This window comes from Liolophura sinensis, chromosome 6 (assembly GCF_032854445.1).
Source record: "Liolophura sinensis isolate JHLJ2023 chromosome 6, CUHK_Ljap_v2, whole genome shotgun sequence".
Lineage (NCBI taxonomy): Eukaryota > Metazoa > Mollusca > Polyplacophora > Chitonida > Chitonidae > Liolophura > Liolophura sinensis.
In genome coordinates this window covers 71,813,655-71,832,538 of record NC_088300.1, presented here as the reverse complement: position 1 = coordinate 71,832,538, position 18,884 = coordinate 71,813,655, and the positions used below count along the sequence as shown (strand labels likewise).

At 39.3% G+C, this 18,884-nt stretch overlaps 1 protein-coding gene across 1 annotated transcript; it reads right to left on the bottom strand.

The window, feature by feature from the left end:
• Positions 1 to 2,750: 2,750 nt before the first annotated feature.
• LOC135467532 (cytochrome P450 26A1-like) lies at positions 2,751 to 8,025 on the bottom strand. Its single transcript, XM_064745303.1, has 5 exons — positions 7,958 to 8,025; positions 5,737 to 5,965; positions 4,812 to 5,309; positions 4,078 to 4,503; positions 2,751 to 3,104 (listed from the first exon to the last, which is right to left on the bottom strand). Exons 1-5 carry the CDS (start codon positions 8,023 to 8,025, stop codon positions 2,751 to 2,753), a joined length of 1,575 nt encoding a protein of 524 aa, XP_064601373.1.
• Between the last annotated feature and the right edge of the window lie 10,859 nt (positions 8,026 to 18,884).

Sequence of the window (18,884 nt, the reverse complement as noted above, 5' to 3'; positions counted from 1 at the left end):
ACTGAAAATGTGACATGGGCTTCAAATTCATGTGGCGACAAGATTTTACATCACACTGGTACTTCCGAGAGATAACAACACTGGATAATTCATAGATGCCCCGGTTCACCCCGGTTGCCCTTTATTGCATGTGAACTCTTAGTGTTGGAACGTGATTTTTTTTTCGTGTCGCACAATACCTTTGCTTTTGGCCAGTTGTTGTGTCAAATCTGCGTTCAACCGTGCACATGGGTCAAGTCCACAAGCCTTCGAGCCATTCTAGCGTCCTGCTTACAAGCCTAGGTCGTCTATTTCCGTTCGGTCAGAAGTACCAGGTATTACATATATCATTTACAAACGTCCACAGAATAAAACGAATAAAAACTACCAAAAAAAAAAAAACAAAAACAAAAAAACAGAAATGATTTGACACAAGCCAACAACGTTTAACCCGCAACGACTGATAAATCATGTTATAGCAGCCTTTAATAAATCGTGAAACCAAGCTTTGGGTACAAGATTGTGTTGTTTAATTAATGCAACTAAATCAGACATATACGTCATAACTTGTATATACGAGGACTCGTGTGTTATATATCCATACTTCGCCCACTTTACGAGTACACTCTAGCCTGTAGTTTCAGTTGAATCTTGTAAAACCAGCAAACACTACATCCTTTACACATGCAGCTCTCGCATACTGGCCGGTGGCTGTCAAGTGTTAAGCTGCGAAGCTATCCACTTCCGCTTAATTTTACTAAGGTTCTCTTAAAAGTAAAATACTACATGGACGATGGCAAAAAGAGCAACCCTGTTCAGAAGACAGTCATTGGAGAGTTTCGTATTTGTGCTAATCCTGTTGATAAAGTGACTGATTTATCGGTAGAGAAATAGGATTGTCATGCTTAATATACCGCATATATTGACCAGAATAAAGGTGATATGTCAAGAATATCACGTTACGTGCCTTAAGACATTTATATGTGAAAGTTACACACTGAGGAACGTTTATTTGACGGCAATGATATCCGAAGATTGACGTACGTATGTTTTTCAGGAATAACATCGAAGGTGATATTTTCTCCATCAAAAACTTTTGCCAACAAGTCAGAGTACTTCATGCCCGCATTCTGAATTCCACACACTTGCTATGATTTATCACTTGGCGAAGTTTGTAACAGAAAACACAACTTTAACGTGAAACTTCCACAAACGATAAGGTCATTGAGTGAGCGCGTCCGCCTCGTTAACAGAAGACCCAATTCCAGTCCTGAGTTCGGTCATGGCTAAGACGTTTTGTACACTTCCTGACTTCCAGCTTAACATATAAGGCCTCTTACAGGCATAATTTCAACGAAATAATGCTGATAGCTAGCAAATTAGCAGACTTCTATCAATGTGGGTTTGTAGTAGAAATTGTTGTACCAGAATATTTTTCCGTAGCTGATGCCATCTCGCTCTGACAGCGGTTAAACTCGTTACCTTTCCGGAGGCAGTGTGAGAATCGGTCAGAAATCCATGATTTATCTCGTGACTATATCTCTATATGTATTAAAGTAAACAGCTGGGCCCCCCTTTAGCGTGTTTAATTTCCAATCAATGAGTTTGCGTAGGCCTATTCGAATGCAGCTCTCGCTATTTCGGTTCCACCGTCATAATAATAGCGAGACAAGCACCGGCGAAAGGCGATGGTTTATTCTCGGCACTCTGGTTGCCTTCACCCATAGTCCTTACCGTCATCTCAAAAGAGAACATTTCTTAAGTGCGGCGTTAAACACCAATCAAATAAATAGATATGTCAAATTAGACAAGTAGAGCATAAACTTCTATCCACTCACTCTATAAAGAGGTCAATATAAAAAGTGCTGGTGTGAAGAATTATTTATTTACGAAATGCATCGGAATGATAAGCACCGCTTTGATTAGATTTCGGCCAAATTGCAATTATGCACAGCTGGTGCCTTGAACATTCATGGCGATAACAAAAAGTGATGACGTATGACAGGTGAATAAATTATTTCATACAGGTATTTCGAATTACATATTGCTTATACCATATAAACAACTTGAAAGCAAGGGTACTATGTAAAACCATGAACTGTGAAATGACAAAAACGTGAACGACTCTTTGTACTGGAGTTGAATTAATACTGAAACGGTTGAGAGTGGTGAGTGGAGACTCCTCTCGTCTCCTCATCGACGCTCCATATTTACCGTGACCATGCAATAAGCTTACTTCTACTTAGGGTAGCATGTATACATTATAGTCCCGCAAGTTCAACAATGCCTCAATAAGGATTACTCTAAACAATGACTATATCATTTACCATTCAAAGTATCATGCATATACTGAAATTATAAATATAAGATATGTATCAAGTACATTAATTTAGTAACATTCATGTTAAACTAATAAAATATTTTAAAGCTAAGCAATTCAACTCTCATATCACGTTCACTTTTAATTTACCTCACGCCTCACAATAAATTATATAAAATATGATTCCAAAACTGCTTCCAAACCACATCCTTGTACAAGTACATACGATAAAATTGAGTGAACATTCACAAAACTTCTGATATAGAGGCATATTGATGTCATATAATGTGACAATTCATAATCCAGTTAACAATTAGGTTAGGTATTACATGAAACAGTTGTATACAGGCCCACCATTCTTGAGAATAACAGTCATTCACAAAGCTACAGTGACAACAATGGGGATGGTACTTTGGTAACAAACTACAAACCCGATTAACAAAGGCTACTGTTAAAAGGTGAACGCTCTTTGTCTCATAGGCGGCACCTCTGTAAACTGGACCGGAAGTCCGTCATCTGGATGGGGCACCGGAAGTCGCTTCATAGTTGGCGAATCGTTCAGCAACCTCCAGCTACAGCTTCTACTCAGTTCAATCAGCAACACTTTCAGTAAGATCTTGGCGAATTCCTTTCCTACACAAGCCCGACTTCCGCCTCCAAACGGGAGGTAGTGGAATAGATCGGACGGCGCCTTCGCTTCCCAACGGCTAGGATCGAACTTGTCACTCTCAGTGAAAAACTCTGATGTTTCGTGTGTGTCTCGTATACTGTATGCTACAGTCCACCCTTTTGGAATCTGACAACCCTGAAAAAACAAACAAATGAAATATAGGCTAAAACCCTGTGCCAACAAAAATAACGATCTGTGTAAAATATACATCGGTTCTGTATTTGGACTGAAAACTAAGTTGACTGAAAAAATGATTGGTGCGTCTAGATTAGCTCGGGTGGAAGGAAAGACTCACCATATTCGTTCTTTTCGGATATGGGAAAGAGAAATGTACGAGCTTATATTTCCTTGATGCTTGTCTGTATGTTTGCGTGTTTGAACGCACAGATACACACAGAAGTGTTTGTTGTCTTTCAGATTAATACACTTCCTCAACTATATTTACACGAAGACACTGCCTTTGTCCATATACCCTCATATTCACACTGTTGAAGAAAAGCAACCTGTCACCTAAATGGAACTAACTGTTGCCCACTGCTATACTAACTATACCAACAGCGGAAAATTTCACAAATGATTGGTATATCTAAATGTTCGTTATACAATGAATTCAAAAGTTATCCGAGTTCATAAGATGCAGCCGAAATTTGGAATCCGGACGTCGAACTAAGGCCTGTCATGTTTCATGCTTGAAGATCAGGCAAGGTAGACATGCCTACGTGTTCACAACGAAATCAAAGTGCTATAGCAATCTTACATTTGAAAGCTCAGAAAGCAAAATACAAAAAAATTCCCAACGAAAAGTCCTACCACCTTGTTGTATAGCGGAAGCTCGAATTGAAAACATGATGGATGTTGGTTTTACTTGTTCGATTTAATATTATAAGCGGCTAGATTACCGTTATAAGATGGTTCACCGATGTGGGCTTTAACATGTCTACACTTCGCATGACTTAAAGAATCAGTGCAAACCAAATTTAAGAACGTGTTCGAGTTGTAAGGATCAGTGAATTTTTCCGCGTGGAATATACATGGTTCCACGCATAGGTAGCCTGATACTGGGCTAAATCCAAATATAGTACAACAATATATTTCATGTAGTACCTACCTCAATCTCGAAGGTTTTCAGAGCTTTCCGGAATCCCGCTCCAATAGGCGGTAATATTCTCAGGACCTCTTTGACTACGTTATTGGTGTAGGTCAGCTTATTGAGAACAACCAGGTCCAGGGAGAGGGCATCTTGCCTCAGCAGCCCATGTGCCGCAAGTTCGTGTGTCACATTCTCCACAACATCGGGATTCTTCGCCAGGTGAAGAATCATCGAGCAGGAGGCACTGGCTGTGGTCTCATGACCAGCAAATAACAACTCCAGAGCGGACTCCTTGACTTCTCTTCGGCTCATACTTTCTTCACCGTCCTGAATGTTCATGATCAGGTCCAAAGCGTCGGTGAAATCGTTCACAGTCCCTCGACTCTCTTTTTCTCGAATGCATTCTTCAATTTTCTCCAGGAGGTAGTCGCGCGCTTTGATACCCTGTCAGAAAGAAAGGTGTACAAAACTATATAAGCACGCCATGTACCACTTCACCCGAAGTAAAGCTTTAAAAGAGATACTTACTTGCAAATTTTTGACTGAAAACAAGCTCAGCAAATGTATAGGAAATTGCTAACTGTTAGTTCCTACATTATTATATGGTAGTTTACAAACGTTATAATTAACTAAAAAATCTTCCTTCTTGTACGTAATAATTATAACTGCCTACATGAGAGAGATAACGTGATTATTGCCCTATCAGCAACTGTGGTCTAGTGCCATGTTCACATTATCTCCCTAAAACTCACCTTGTACAAGCCAGATCCAGGCACGCAGACGGGCAGGGAGAACAGATTGGATACCATCTGATTGAACACATTGAGCATGTTACTGGTTTCCCTCTCGTTGATACGGAACCCAAGCAGCACCTTTGATGCAATAGCAAATGTCAGTTTCTTGCACTCGGGATAGCCGAAGACGAACCCTTGTTGGCACCATTGTTGAACGGAATTTTGTACAACCTCCTGGACGCAAGGGACGTACTTGGACAGGGCGTCATGGCTGAAGGCTTTCAGTACGACTTTACGTCTCAGGCGATGGGTGTCACCAACAGAGTGGGCCAAGGTGCCCTCTCCCATGATCATCCGGGTACTTGTCGGCCAGTTTGACGTCACCAAAGTATGCTCGCCCATCAGGATTTTCCGGACGTTCTTGGCGCCGATGACGCGGATTGTCGGACGTCCGAGGATATGCGTCTTGTAAACGTTCCCGTACGACTTCCAGCGAGACTTGTAGAATCTGCTGCCCTGAAAGAAAAAAACGTAAACCATGTATACAAATCCATATATGGTAATTTTATATTGGGACAGTTATTGGCAGCATAATTCGTATGTATACCAATATTCACCCTTACTAACAATTGCATTCTTTAGATCAAACTTGGAACCTCGCTAGCTCAGATAATTATATCACCAATACACTACGACCATCTGCTCCAACAAAGTCGCATGTTGGAAGCCAGCAGTGACAGTTTCGCCTGCTATTTAACACTGGGATTTTGTGAGGTACAGGTATTTTGCGGAGGTAGGTGGTTTTATTCCGGGCATCCCGGTTTGCTCCACCTGCAAACCTGAGTGCCGTTACTGTAGTGAACATTTCTCGAGTACAGCATTAAAAACAAATCAAGGATTTTTTTTATCGAAAGTTAAAATAGAGAAGGCGCTAACAACTTACCCCAAATATAAGGTCCAAGGTTTCTCCAACAAGGGGCACGCCCATACTGCCGGGGGGCAGAGGCAGGTCACAGTTACTGTCCTTCGTGCTAACGTTGTAGAAGTACCAGAGTTTGCAGGATAACCCATATAGTATGAACGGCAACAGAGTCGAGATGATGATCTGTGATACCTGCTGGTAAATATTCGAGTCGACATCTTCCAGCATTGTCTTTCCTTCGGATGGGATACTGAAATGTCAATTTTTAAAATGCATTTTAGTTATTCGTTCAAAGACTGAAATGTAAACATGAACCGTGTCACGTGCGCTGTGCAGTTATATGTAAACTCCAAGATGCGAATAATTAGATAGGTGAAAACGTACCATTAATGAGTAATAATGCAAAAACTCTACAACGTAATCATGTAGCGGTGATTATAGCTTCATTAGTAGAATGAATGATTAAATGAACATCTGTACAATAGGTGCAATAATTAGTTAACAGCGAATGTATCATGTCACACAAATGAAAGACTGGATTCATAAAAGATTTGTTCAATCATAGCACGTGGCGATCAGCAGAAAAGTAGAAAATTCATTAGGTACCTGATAAACTTCAGGAAATAAACAAGGAATTAAAAAACAAATTTCAGGACATATAATATTTTTTCCTTGAAGTGTATAGAAGCACGAGCAACATAAACTCCACAGGTAAGCTTTGGACCATTGTGCCAATTGGCTGAGACATACAATCGTGCTTGACGTCCCAGAGAGCAATGTACCGATGGGACAGATGGGCGAGGAGTGTGAATGGGTCAGCGAAAGGACAGAGTCGCTCTGGTACAGGAAATCGTGGGTGGGAGAGCTAAGCACTCATAAGGGCGGGCAAGCGGGGGAGGGTTGGGTGTGTGGTAATTGTGTCCCTCTATTTGCTCGGTTTTAGGCCAGGATTATCCGAATTCCAATAGGAAACGCCTATGCCTGCATGATGGCCATCAACCGTGGAGAATCTGTGTGGATTTCTACTGTGCTAATGCGGCGCTCTTTGCTGTACACTTATACCTTTAGGTAATATTACATGCTGCTGTTCGAGCCAGCTGAACTTGAACTTGAACTCAGTGACCATTGGTTATACATCTCATTTTCCACACAAATCTGCACCTTGTCTGAACATGGCTGAATCACACCGACCATGCAACATACATGAAAATGCCGTTTCATATCTTTGTGGGTACACGTCGTCATAAAAAGCTATATTAGCGTGAGAAATGTACATAAATAAATATACCAATGTATTTCAAGTTACTTAGTATATTACTGTATATTAGTACAGTTATTACTTTGTATGAAGCGTGACAACGCTCAAACCTTTTCACACTCCAAGCTTTATACTCAACATATGCTCAAAAATCATCACTTCTCCACTTACATCTTTTTGCGCAAGTTAATGTAGGAAACATTTTAGAAGAGATAGTAGAAAACGAACTCATAGCGCCAACATTTTTTCGGTAGTTTAACATAAAGTATCAGAAACCCACTTAAAAAGGTAACTGACAGGGGAATTAAAATTGGTACTTTGGAGGCGAAAGTGGATAGCTGGTTATAAAGCACAGTATGGAAAGATACTTTCTATATTCTGACTTCATTGTCAAATATATCTATCAGTAATTAAGAATTTTTAATAATGAATTATGTCAGCTTTTAACTATTAAGGAACGTTTTAAATAGTTTAATAGCTAAACCATAAAATCTTAATTTATACATGTCTTGGTACAAAAAATAATTTTAGATAATTAAGAAAGTTATAACAATCGAATTGCTTACCTGTGTTTATAATCAGTTGTTTGGTTCTCAGTCAAATCCGGTAGGTCATACATCTGTAAGATTATTTAGGCTTTTTTCTGGGCATCAAAATAATGAATTCAAACTGCAATCTCTCACGTGAGGGTGCAGACAATATATGCTGATATAATTGATGATCTAGTTGCTTGATGTCCAGTTCCGAACTCGTATAAACGTGAAAAAAGTCGACAGTCGAGATTTTATACCAGGTCGTCCACATTTGACCGGGTGAAACTTTTCTTATGCAAAACGACCCCCAAATGCCCCTCCTGTTCACAAAGCAACGTCCAAACCCCGTCTCCATGTTAGGTAATTTATTTTTAAACGAAGCCTCGGTGACCCCTTGACCCTTGAGAGTCGCCCAGTAAACAAGTGTCGTCTGCCCGCTTCACTGACTCACGTGAATTCGAAGACTACCACTTCCACCTCCCCCACAACACTCCCTCCCATGCCGACTGAGAAAGCCATCATCTAGCTGAAATGGAAAACTTCCGCACCATGTAACAACAGCGTTTATTTCATAGCAGTTTTTTTAAAATTGCCTTACAATATATATTTTTTGTTTAATCTCAAGGCTTCTTGTTCTTGAAGAAAACTAAAATTTCCGTATTTTCTGTATTTTACAAATATACCTTCCATGAGATGGTATCTGGTACAACAAAGCCGTGGGTCACCCGGATGTGGCTTTGAGCACAAGTGAGAATAATTATCCTGCAAGGCTGTGTTAATTAAAGACTTAGTGCTCAATTAATTCAGTCCCTTTTCCAAAATACACTACATAAAATCAAGCAGTCACATAAAGTATTTAATCATCAACCGACCTAAACCGCAAACAAAATTAATGTCGTTCAATACAAATTAAGAGGCAATTGTTCAAACAGGTAAGTGTTCAATGAAAACAAATGATTTAATCCAGTTGAATCTTTTATAGACCAGTTTGACTGCCATTGAGCACAACGGTTTGCTGAAAAGGATTATTCAGAAATTAAATTTAAGTCCTAATATATGAAGGTACCGGTATCACGTGACTATATAACAAAAGGGGTCTTGCAATGTGGGGGAAATCTCTTTGCACGACATTGCATTCGTCAGTCATTGCACCAACAGGGTAACCCTTAGTTTCGGTAAACGGTGTTTGCATTTTATCGCAAAATGGGGATTTAATTTACTAGAATACGTCCGAAAACATCATTTGTAATCTTATTGAAAGAGTGGCCTTCCAAGCCTGATCTTCGACCACGATCTCTAAACGCCCTGGTCTGAAAGTACAGATCTATACACGCGCCCCAGTCTGCAGCTGGGGGTAGGAAAACTTAAACATGGTGTGTGAAATTCACGTGAAATTCTGTAAACGGTGACTTACATGTACTTTGCAGCCAAAGCGGGTTATGTATATGTTTCAAAACTTAAAAACACATACTACGAAGTGATACATTTTGCACAAACATTATCTAACCATAAAGAGCGAGCGTGTAATTATACTCCTCCTGTGCACGTATACTTTGCAGGGCTGGCGTGTCCAGGGACACCACGAGGGCAATGCATGGACTATGTGCAATGGCAGACAGTGATGTATGAGATTATACACGATCAGTATACACTGTAAATAGGCCCACTTATATCGAGAAAGTCATGACCTTAACCATGGCTATATTATAAACAAGAACATTCAGACTGAGGTGAAACGGCAGATTACACGGTAGTTAGACTGTCACTGATCGCCTTAAAGGCCATTTAAGTTCAGCTTGTTTACCGCTGAACGCTAAAATTATGTGATATATATAGGACCCATATGTATATACCTATACCTGTATTTATGTATATCCAGGTGATCTGTAATATTCGACCTATACCACTCATAATCGGCTTATGCTACCTCGTATATATATACATTTACTACTCTCCAGTTGCACAAATAGGTCAATTCCAGAGGGTCTTGTTTGCAGATTTACTGAGTGATTGATTGAATGAATTGACCACCTGATTTCCTCCGTCCGCTTGCGAGGGCCCTTTGTCTTCTGTTTATTCCATTTTATTGATAATTTACGCCAAATCTTAACTTATTTTCCTCCTCAATTGGAGGTCATGAAGAGGTTAAGGGGGCTCATGTCTGCAACACCCCTCGTCAACCGATACACGAGTAGCCTCTGTTTAATGCAATAACAATGGCGCAAGGACCGGGTTTCTGATGCAATTCCCTCTTCGGACATGAAGGCTGGTTTCTCTTTCAAATCATAGGCGGGTATCGAACCACTCCCCCACCCCGCGACGCCTACAAACAATTAAGACGTCTACAAACTACTGCATTAAGATCATGTGTTGGTAAACATTTAATATTCCGAACATATAATAATTTTCTTACACAATGCCACAAAGTGTATCCCGGATCAATGTTTTCCACACAACTACATACGCTGTAGACTGTCTGCAAATGTTTTTCTAAACTTGACATTTTGGCTACATTTACATGCCCGGATGAACAGCAAATGACCTCGTGAAAAATTATTGAAATTCTCGAATCGGGGTATCAGAGGCCAGAGACGGAAGTGCGGAACTGAACCATCTTTGGACGACTCGGGTACGTTCGTGACCTCTCGTTCACCTCCCAGCACTGCAAGGTGATATCTTCCCTTGAATTTCGTCACTCCGCACCCCTTCGCCTTACGATTGTTGTTGAGAAAAGTTCGTACGAAGTCACAGTACTCTTTACTGAGCTAACGATGTTTATGCTCCTGAATATCATTCGTGTCTTTTCACTCAAGTTGTTTTTACAATAGATGAAAAACTTACTGCAGTCTGCTGTGTTAGTTAATGGAAGGTTTTTTGACTCTCACTGCTTTTATAGCATGAACTACAATCTTGTACGAGTGGACACTGCAAACGATGTAGAAAATATAAACTGAAAAGAATCTTCACATCGATAATCAATTAAAAGCACGCAAAGTAACGGGTTACAATCGACGTCTCACGAATGCCTTTGCTTATATTTTTTAAAACTTTTCACTGAGACGGCATTCCGAAGTCACATTGTGTTAGTTTAGCAGATAATTTTAGCACAAAAAATATTCTTTTACATAGAAAAGGGTTTGTTTTAGAAACAGAAGTATTTTTTACAAACACCGTAATTGTTTTACAGGGGAAATTCAATTTTACAGAGAATGTTTTTTTTTTCATCGGAGACCAATTCCCACTGCTGTTGAAATATTTCCATTGAGGTCGAAACATTTCGCAGACAAAAATTATTTCCAGCACAGTGTAAATTATTTTTTTCTGTGAAAAAATATCCCATTTGAAAAAAGAAAGATTCTTTGCAAAAATAGTGTTTGTAAGTAAGCAATTTTTGTTAAGAATATTTTCTCTAAAAAAAATTGTTCATTTTTACTGTGCTGTTGGCGATCGTACTTTGAAGTATATTTATAAATGCAAATTCAAAATTGCATGCCATTAATAAACGACCACATTTATCCGAATGTCAGGCTACTGTGGCACACGCTTTAACTTTTGGGTTATTGCGGTGCACGAAACATTGTGGCTCATCAGATGAATAGAGGAAACCATCATGACGCCTGTAAAGTGCAAGCCAATACTGATATTTTAAAATATATATATTCAAATTTCATATGAGACATTTTGATTCTAGCTTAACGTTATTTTCACCATTATTTCGTTAAATTCACAATTAAGGCTTTTCTCCTTGTTGTCTCTTTTCATATAGTGCTGCCTCACTGGAACACAAGGCCGAAGACACCAGACATCACACTCGATTCAGGAACAGTATACCAGCTGACCTTGGGCAGGCATGTACTTGATAATTGTGCTGACTTCCAAACCAATAACTACAAGGTTAAAATAAATGCGGACATATACACTACACCCCAGTTTAAACTCTTATGGACGGTAACATATGTGAAGTGTGACATTACAGACAAATTAGATCCAGCAATGAAGCCGTGTTCAGAATTACTTATTGTTATTTACTCCATTTGAATACATCCGCACCATTTGTTTATTAAAATGCATGATATGCATGATATCTTAACGTCACACCGCCTTTCACATAAATGCATGGTCTGGCCAAAAGCATACTACCTTAACACAACTGTATGATTTACCCAAAGCCTCGCCTTTTTTCACACAACCGTAGCCATACCCCCTTTCACCCCTCCCCCACCCCCTTTTAAACAAATATAGTCTAACCAAAAGCATATTCCCTTAACATAATTGTATGGTTTGCCCAAAGTCACCCCGCCTTTCACACAACTGTAGTCTAACCAAAGTATACCCCCTTAACATAATTGTAATCTAACCAAAGCATGCTTCCTTAACATACTTCTTTGGTTTGCCCAAATTCACACCCTCTTTAACAAAACTGTAGTCTAACCAAAGCATCCCCCCTTAACACATCGGTATGGCTTACCCAAAGTGACACCCTATTTCAAACAACTGTGGTCTAGCCAAAAGCATACTACCTTACAGTGTAACAAGCAGTGGAGAAGGAACGAGGGGAGGGGTTGGGGGTGGGGGTTGGGTCTATGAATTCCATGTCCACGGCTGGGTTTGAGCCAGCACCTCGTGTGTTCCAGTCTTGAGTAAATGGCGATCAAGTATTTAAATCAGTATGGTACAGATCCCCGCTGAAGTTTCTGTTCCCGCCAAAAACAACATTCACTGTATGTATTTACTGGCATTGTATTAGATGAACATGCTTTATGTTATCTGGCACGATAAAATCGAAACCAAAGGTCATAAAAAATCAGGACGGGTTAAATATGTGGAAAACGAAGCTGAGTGCACGCATTTCCAAGACACGAGGGGGAGGGAATATTGCCTGGAGGTCAGGAGGGATTAAAGCTTCCTTGTTAATTTCACAGGAGCCAACAAAGAATGAGACAAGGCCTTCCGTGAACTGTTTAGATAAACTGTCCTAGGTCCACCAGGGAATGGCCGCGAGCTGATTTGAGTGGAGCGATTACACCATAAACCCCAGGCCCCCTCCCTATTTCTAAACCGCCCGGCTGACCAGAGCGAGCAAGTTCAAGGGTCACGCGAACGCTGGGAGGACACGCTTCAAGCTGCGAGATGGTACACTGCGCAATGGCTCAACTCTAAGGATAACCTCGTGTGTAAATGGAAGCCATGACACTGTTCAACGCAGCAACTGAGGTACATACAACACGCTTAACCATGCTGCTATTTATTTATTTGGGTTTATCGCCATACTCCCAAAATTTAAGTTTGGCTTAGTTTTTGGTGTCAGCAGTTTAACTTGCATGATAATCTGGGGATTCCACAAATCGATTGTTCAGTTGTCAGAATATATAACTTCGATTAAACACGTAGGCCTACGCAGTTTACAGTTTCCAGTGTTCAAATTTAGATATATTTGTTTTTACATAACTTTCGTTATGGTTGACCAGTTTTAATTCATATGGTCTAAATAAGTGTATAAATATGATTTCCAACTTATGCTTGAATTAGCTTTGTAAAATCGGTCGTTGTTTTCACACTCAAAAAATTAATCTGTTAATTTTAACAGAAATTCTGTTGTTCCAGTGATGCTATAATGTATTCTTTTATTCTAACACACCACCGTGTCATATTCAACATAACATGTCTTAATTGTTAGTCTAATACAGTCTTATGTTGAATCAGAGACAATGTACGTATGCTGCATTTAACAGAATACTCAGTTGCATTAACAGAATATATGCTAGAAACATTCAAACCAAAGACTTTCTGTTAAATTTAACAGATTATTTTTTTCTGAAATGGGCCTTTGATGGGTCTACAGGTATAGACTTTGATTAATTTACATATAACGGTGAAGAATAGCTGATCGTGAGACTGTACTTGTAGCTATCGGGGTGTCTATGACCCAAGTCAACAGACGGCGGGTTTCACCTCTCCGTGACCGGTGTATTACGTGGCCTCCCTTCAGTCATCCTGCCACCCATACCATAGCCTCTCACCCCCACCCCACCCCTACCCTGACCGTGTCTCATTTTGTCAGAATATAACCTCTGGCGAATAATGCATTAAGCATGCCCGAACGTTTACCCTTTTCGCACCGTGTCAAATGGACAAGAAAGAAAAGGAAAAGCAGAACGCATCAACATCGGCATCCAAAATATATACCGGGTGTAGGCCTAAATCAAAGTCATGTCCCTTCTACCGCATTCATGCCATTGGCATCTCGACTAAAACTGTGAAATTAAAATCGATTTAATTTTTGCTAGCCAGTTTGTATATGCTGTTAAAATGAAATGACAAAGAAGGAGCCCAACAATCTATACAGTCGCCAGATGATTCGTCATTCTTACCTTCTTCCATCAGAGTCACTGGAAACAATGTACAAGTTCAAAAAGTTGACCTTCCTCTTATGAACCATATAACTGGATTGTGTAAGATTCGGTTTCTGTACGTTAATACGGCTGTGTCAACCTTCATGGGAGTTGCGTATGTTTTATACGGTCCTATCTAATCCGTCTGTGTAGCATTCGGATTCCAATGATATGACAGGACTGTATTGTGTCTGCATTTGATTCCTTAAAGCCTATACATGCTTTCAGAAAATGTCAGGAATTAACGCGTGTTCGTCAGAGTAATCTCGTATTAAAAGCATGCACTTGCATGCTGGGCAATGGAAATCACCCATATACGACACGCATAATCGGTATATATAAAGAGGATAAATGCTCGTCTTTCGAAGAGTTTGTCAGGCGTATTTGGACAAGACAAAGTTCAGATAAACATTATACGAACACAATATTATAATGAACAGCGTATGTGGTCGCCCATAGTGTAATTTGCAGTAAACAGTTTTCTCCACGATGCAAGAGTTTGCCCCGCATACTTGAAATGTTTTATGTCTGGTAAGATTTTCTCTGAGGCGGAGAGGTTTTCTCCGCGAGGTAATTTTCCCCCAACTGCATGCAGTGGAAACCCACGTGACAGTTAATCTCCAGCTACATCCATCTTTTTCATTTCTCTTTTACACTTTTCCACCCGAGAAACCTCGGGAGGAAACGGTTACACCACCGAGAAAATGTTCACATTAAGAAACATCTATATTTCCACCTCCGAGAAAACTGCATTCCCATGACGTAGGAAACCTATACACCGCGAAGACAAAAAAGGGCTTATACCGCGGTAAAAAGGGCAATTCCGCTACAGCGTTAACCCTGCGTAGGAAACATTTCTGCCATGCATGGAGATGCTTACATCACAGAAAAAAAACTTTCAGAAGTTTCTACCTGAATGTATCAGTTTTACCTATTTTATTTCTGTTTCTGTGCAATTCGCGGTGTATGAAGTTGAAATTCTTTCTTGTCAAACAAATCGTTGTAAGTCACAAATGGGCCACCGCATTTATGCCATAAAATCGACTGTGGTTAAACCATGTACGACAGTAGTGTGTGGAGGAATTCCATAAAAAGTTTTCAGAGAGACTACAATATACTGTAAAAGAACTAATCGCAAATGAGTGAGTGAGCGCTTGGGGTTTAACGTCGTACTTAAATTTTTTTCAGTCATATGACGACGAAAGAATCCTTAGAGTGCATGTAATTGCGCACGGATTTCCACTGCTCTTTTATCTAGTACTGCTTCACCGAGACGCCTTACTGAAGGCAAGTAAAGCGCCCCGCCCAAACCACTATACTGATACGGGTCAACCAGTCGTTACACTATCCCCTTCATGCCGAAAGCCAAGCGAGGAAGTCACAACTTCCTCTTTTAAAGTCTTAGGTGTGACTCGACCCAGGATTGACCCTGGATCTACCGCTCCCGACTATGCACAAAGGAGGATGTTAAGCACACCCTGTAGGTACCAGGGGCAACTGCCGACTCTCCTGACGCAAAGCTGCTTCCAATTCTTATATGTATACGATGTCTAAGCCTATACTGAAATGTGCTCTGGCATTTTCGTGAACTAATGCATACGCACATACGTTGTCGATACACCTGGCAAGTGATAGCCGACGGAGACAACTTGTTTTCATTCGAGGCAATTACAGTAGACGGCAGTGGAGGCAAATGTGTGGCAGTGGAGGCAAATGTGTGGCAGTGGGGCAAATGGGTGGCAGTGGGGCAAATGGGTGGCAGTGGGGCAAATGGGTGGCAGTGGGGCAAATGTGTGGCAGTGGAGGCAAATGGGTGGCAGTGGAGGCAAATGGGTGGCAGTGGAAGAAAGTGATGTCATGTGGTAGCCAGAGGAGGAAAGTGATCATCGATGGAGGCTGGGGAATATGGAAAATTCAGTATACCTGAAGATCAGTGGTCTTCCATTATAATACAGCTCATCCTTATCAACGTGAAACAACACAACAATTCACTTTTCGTAGACCTTTATTTCACAAGTCCCTTTTTTTAACGTTACTTACATTAAGAAATCACCTAACTTTTGCAATATATACATATACAGGTACATATAATGTACATGCTGGTGAGCAACAAATACGTCTAATATTCAGCAGATTAACGTATCAAACAGTTAAAATTCAACAGTTTTACTTAACATTCTCTTGAAATACAGGGCAACATAATTTTAATAAAATGCATATTCAGCACCAAAGACGATGTGCACCAGTGTGTTACATGATTAAAATTGTGCTTATAAGCAAGTGTAAACACTTTTTGACTCTTTCAGAATGTCAACTGTTTGTTAAACAGTTAACTGAACTTAAAACTCTATTATTATTTTATTTTGTTTCATTCCTATCTGACCCATGTGGACCCAGTAATGCGACTGTATTTGTTGATACATATGACAACAGCAAGAGTATGCATCTCCATAATAAGCAGATGAAGTAACCAAAAGGAAGTCGACATAAACATAAAGCAATTAATAACCAACAAGAATATATTTAGTACAATGTCTTACAGTAATGACCTCGAATGTATGTCATGAAGATCATATCCAAATTAATTCAATGCAATTGAAGTGTTCTAAAATCTGAAAAATAAAGTTATCAAGCATACATATTTGTATATATAGGTGTTGAAGAAAAGCTTCTGAACTGAAGAGAAAATTATGACACTGTCAAAAAAAGCCACTTCAATGTCAAATTATTAAATTAGAGAATTTCAAAATCAAAACCTATCCAATGGTACATTTTACATATGTGTATGTATATATATATATATATATATATATATATATATATATATATATATATATATATATATAAAGGTGAACAAAGTTGCAGGTTCAGCTGAAACAAGTCACAAAACAGAAGATCCGTCACATTTTTCCACAATGCCATGATGCAATTTTATACAAATATAATTTAGTGCCGTTATTAGTAATTTGAAACTGCATTCAAACATGTCTTTCTACATTTCACAAGTTTGGAGATTTTGGGTTGCATTCAACCTCTGAGCAATGCTTTAACAAGACAATAAAAGTCATAAGCAATTTTTCTCATGACTTCATATTACACATCAAAACAAGAAGCCTATGGATTTTGAACTATATCATCTCCCGGTTTGGTCTCAATTTCGATATCATCCAGAAAAATACATCTGGAGGAGACAGGGAACATCATTAACCAGAAGTATTTGACAGTCCACATGCCACATTTACAGCTCTTCATAATATTTCATTAAAAAAACCTGCTTTTGTTGAAAAGGGGGCAGAATATCTGGAAGGATGAGCTAAGATCATTGTCATTGTTAGCAAATCTTGAATCTATCAATGCTTATATAGTTGTTTATTAGGTCATGTTCACAGCAACAAGTAACAAGTATGCAATGGTTGTACTACCAGTTCACTTTACCTTTAGCGAAGAAAACCTGACCAAGTGCATAAAAATACACATTTCTAGGATGCAGGTTGCATTCTGTGTCACCAAAGCTCAATTTAAATGAGGTAAGCTATCCTCACCATAGAGTTGTGTGAACCGGATAACTTTCCTTGATCTTTTCTTCTACCAACATTTACTTGTAAATTGTCCTTTGGCAGCAAGTTGACACTAAAGCAAGCCTTAGGCATGAACACACACTACATACACTGGTCAGTATACTCTTGATTGGCCCATTTATGTTCCCTGATATACAATGTGGTGGACCCGTTCAGTGTACTAGAAAACATATGATTAAACAACATATAAACACATGCTCAACAAACATGAACATGTCATGATATGCCAAAAAATAAGTCTAAATTTCACGAAAGCAGAAAATACAATGCTATATGATAATAACAGTAGTGCTATACAATAATAACAGTAGTGCTATACGATAATAACAGTAGTGCTATATGATAATAAAAGTGGCAATGGTAAAAATGAGCACATGTGCATTCAAGTAGAAATATACCAGAAATACCAATAAAATATTCTAAATGAGGTAAGACAATTGGCAAAGACGCCAAAGAAAGTTTGGTAGAGTTGCTTACACTCCATAAACATGTACAAAAAAAACAACAAAAACACAGCAAAGTCAGCTGATACCGGGGTTCAATTTGTCCAAATTGTGAAACCACAATTAAGATATCTGCTTCAGCTGAATTTAAATTGAAAGAGAACATTCCAATAGGTTTCTCAACAAATGGTCATACTGACTTCAGATATTTGGAGAAAGTTGTTCGAAAGTATTAGCTAATACTGGTATCAAGTCATATTTTATATTTACATTTTTAGCCAATGCAGTTCTCCAAAATCAAAGTACAATAGCATCAGTTTTAGTTCATATTTAATCAAATGTTACGCAATTTTTTCTAGGTTAAGTACAAAATTGAAGTCTTGGCTTAAAGTTAAATCTGAACCAGTTTTGAACAACCGGGCCCACATCTCCTGGAAACTTTCTTCGCACTTTTGTTCCGAATATCACATGCACGAAAAAGCACAAGCCCTCAGGCCGGTTTCTTAAAAGTTTACTTCGACCAAATGCACTTGGGCCTAGAAGCATACTTACAGAAGTGTACTTGGTAAGTCGGGTCAATTGCATTCCCTCCAACATATTTAAGTGAATTTAGGTGACTGACTTTATTTTTAACGTTCTTTGGGGCATTCGCAGAAGTCTTTTATTCGTTAAGAGGGAAAAATACCTATGTTGTTCCCTTGTTGTTGTAGCACAGTTCGCGTTTTTTTTTTTTTTTTTGGCATGGGATTGTCAAAAATATGAAAATAACGCTCTTTTGAGGGATTAATTAAACTACTTGGTGGAACCAGCAGGTGGTATTTTGAAGGAGAATGGAAGGGTTGTTCTCAACGCGCGTATTTATTACTGTACATGACGTTTACCTGACTAGGGTGACTCTGTTGTTAGTCAATGAGCTCCTTCTCAGATGTTCCCTGTGAAAAGCTGCTTCTTCAATGAATTGACGC